Source organism: Marmota marmota, unplaced genomic scaffold (genome assembly GCF_001458135.2).
Source record: "Marmota marmota marmota unplaced genomic scaffold, marMar, whole genome shotgun sequence".
NCBI classification, from domain to species: Eukaryota; Metazoa; Chordata; class Mammalia; order Rodentia; family Sciuridae; genus Marmota; species Marmota marmota.
The window spans coordinates 810,648-812,048 of record NW_026000185.1 but is presented as its reverse complement, the minus strand read 5'-3'; the positions used below and the strand labels follow the sequence as shown (position 1 = coordinate 812,048).

The window sequence follows — 1,401 nt, the reverse complement described above, 5'->3', positions numbered from 1 at the left end:
CCCCCCCTTGGCGTGCTCCATTGCTCCCTTTGCTTCCTGGCGTTTGGTCTACCCTCTTGGGGTTTCTGGAAAGTTGGGGCACCTGGAACAGGACTTGTCACATATGGGCACCCAAGAGGTCCCCACTCAGCGACACGCATCTCGTGGGCTTCGTGGTGGCAGGCCCCCGTGTCGCAGCCCCCTGGGCCACACAGGCCTCGGTCCCCGCGCTGACCGGACACCTGTGGGTCTGACCTTGACAGGAGGTGTCGCTCCAGGACGTGCGGAAGGAGATCAACTTCTGCCACAAGGTGAAGCTGCCGGTGGTCGGGGTGGTGGAGAACATGAGCGGCTTCGTCTGCCCCAGGTGCAAGGTGAGGGGCGGGCGGCGGCCGTGGCTCCTGGAGGCTGGTTTGCTGCTGCTGTTGTTTTGGGAAATGGCTCTGGATTAAGAGCCTCTGTCGCTGGCGAAGGGGACGATTGTTTGGTGGTTGGCGTTCTGCATGCAAAGTGAGCTCTTCTATGTTCAGCGGTTTTCAGGACGAGTCTCTGCTCGATGCCGAAGCTGAACCCTGCTCCCCGTCTGCTTCTCCTCACAGAAAGAATCTCAGATATTCCCCCCCACGACGGGCGGCGCAGAAGCCATGTGCCGGGACCTCAAGGTCCCCCTCCTCGGCAAAGTGCCTCTGGACCCGCACATAGGTGGGTGCTCGGAGCGGCCTGCCTCCTGCGCCGTCACGGAGTGGGCCTTCACTGCCCGCTTACCCCTGGTGGTGCCACGCAGGCCAGCACAGGAGGGGACCCTGGAGTGTCAGCCAGACCCCGCGGAGCTCCCGCCCCAGCCACCTTGAGGCCAGGCAGGGAGAAGCAGTGACACCCCTGTGAGGGAGGGTGGAGCGGTCACTCAGGAAGGCAGTGGCAGGGGACTGAAGAGGCATCAGGCAGAGGGGACAGGAGGAGCGGGCTGCGGGGGAAGGGGGAGCCCTTCAGGGAGGAAATCCGCAGCCACCTGCCTCCGCGGAAGCCCCACAGGGACCCCTTTGTCCCCACTGCTGGCAGCCCGCCACTCTCCACGAGCAGTTGGCATTGACCTGCAGTGTGGGGACCATGGTCCACAAGTGTCTGACACGTGGTCCCCGAGGCCTGGGAGACACGCGGGTGACTGAGCCCCGTGGCCACCCTGGGCTCCTGCGGCTTGCTGAGGGGTTGGGCAGGCCCTGCTCCTGACTCCCTATTATCTGAGCCTGTGGTGGGACTCGCTGATGGGGTCAGGTGGTCCCGACCAGCAGAGGCACCTGGGGCTGAGGGTGGAAGCCAGGGTGGGCGCCCGTGGGCAGAGGGCTCTGCACCAGGCCTCACGCTCGGCCCCCCGTCGGGCAGGAGAAGCCGTGGTGCTGGAGCGTGCGCCCTGCATGCCGGGGC

The 1,401-nt window shown here is 65.5% G+C and overlaps 1 protein-coding gene across 2 annotated transcripts in view; it reads left to right on the top strand.

Annotated features, from left to right (window-relative positions):
• Nubp1 (NUBP iron-sulfur cluster assembly factor 1, cytosolic) overlaps positions 1-1,401 on the top strand; it is a 15,069-nt gene that overhangs the window by 10,271 nt on the left and 3,397 nt on the right. For both annotated transcript variants that reach the window (XM_015490723.2, XM_015490722.2), the window contains exons 8-9: positions 243-353; positions 579-681. In XM_015490723.2, the coding sequence (XP_015346209.1) occupies positions 243-353; positions 579-681 (214 nt within the window). The remainder of the gene's footprint in view (positions 1-242; positions 354-578; positions 682-1,401) is intronic.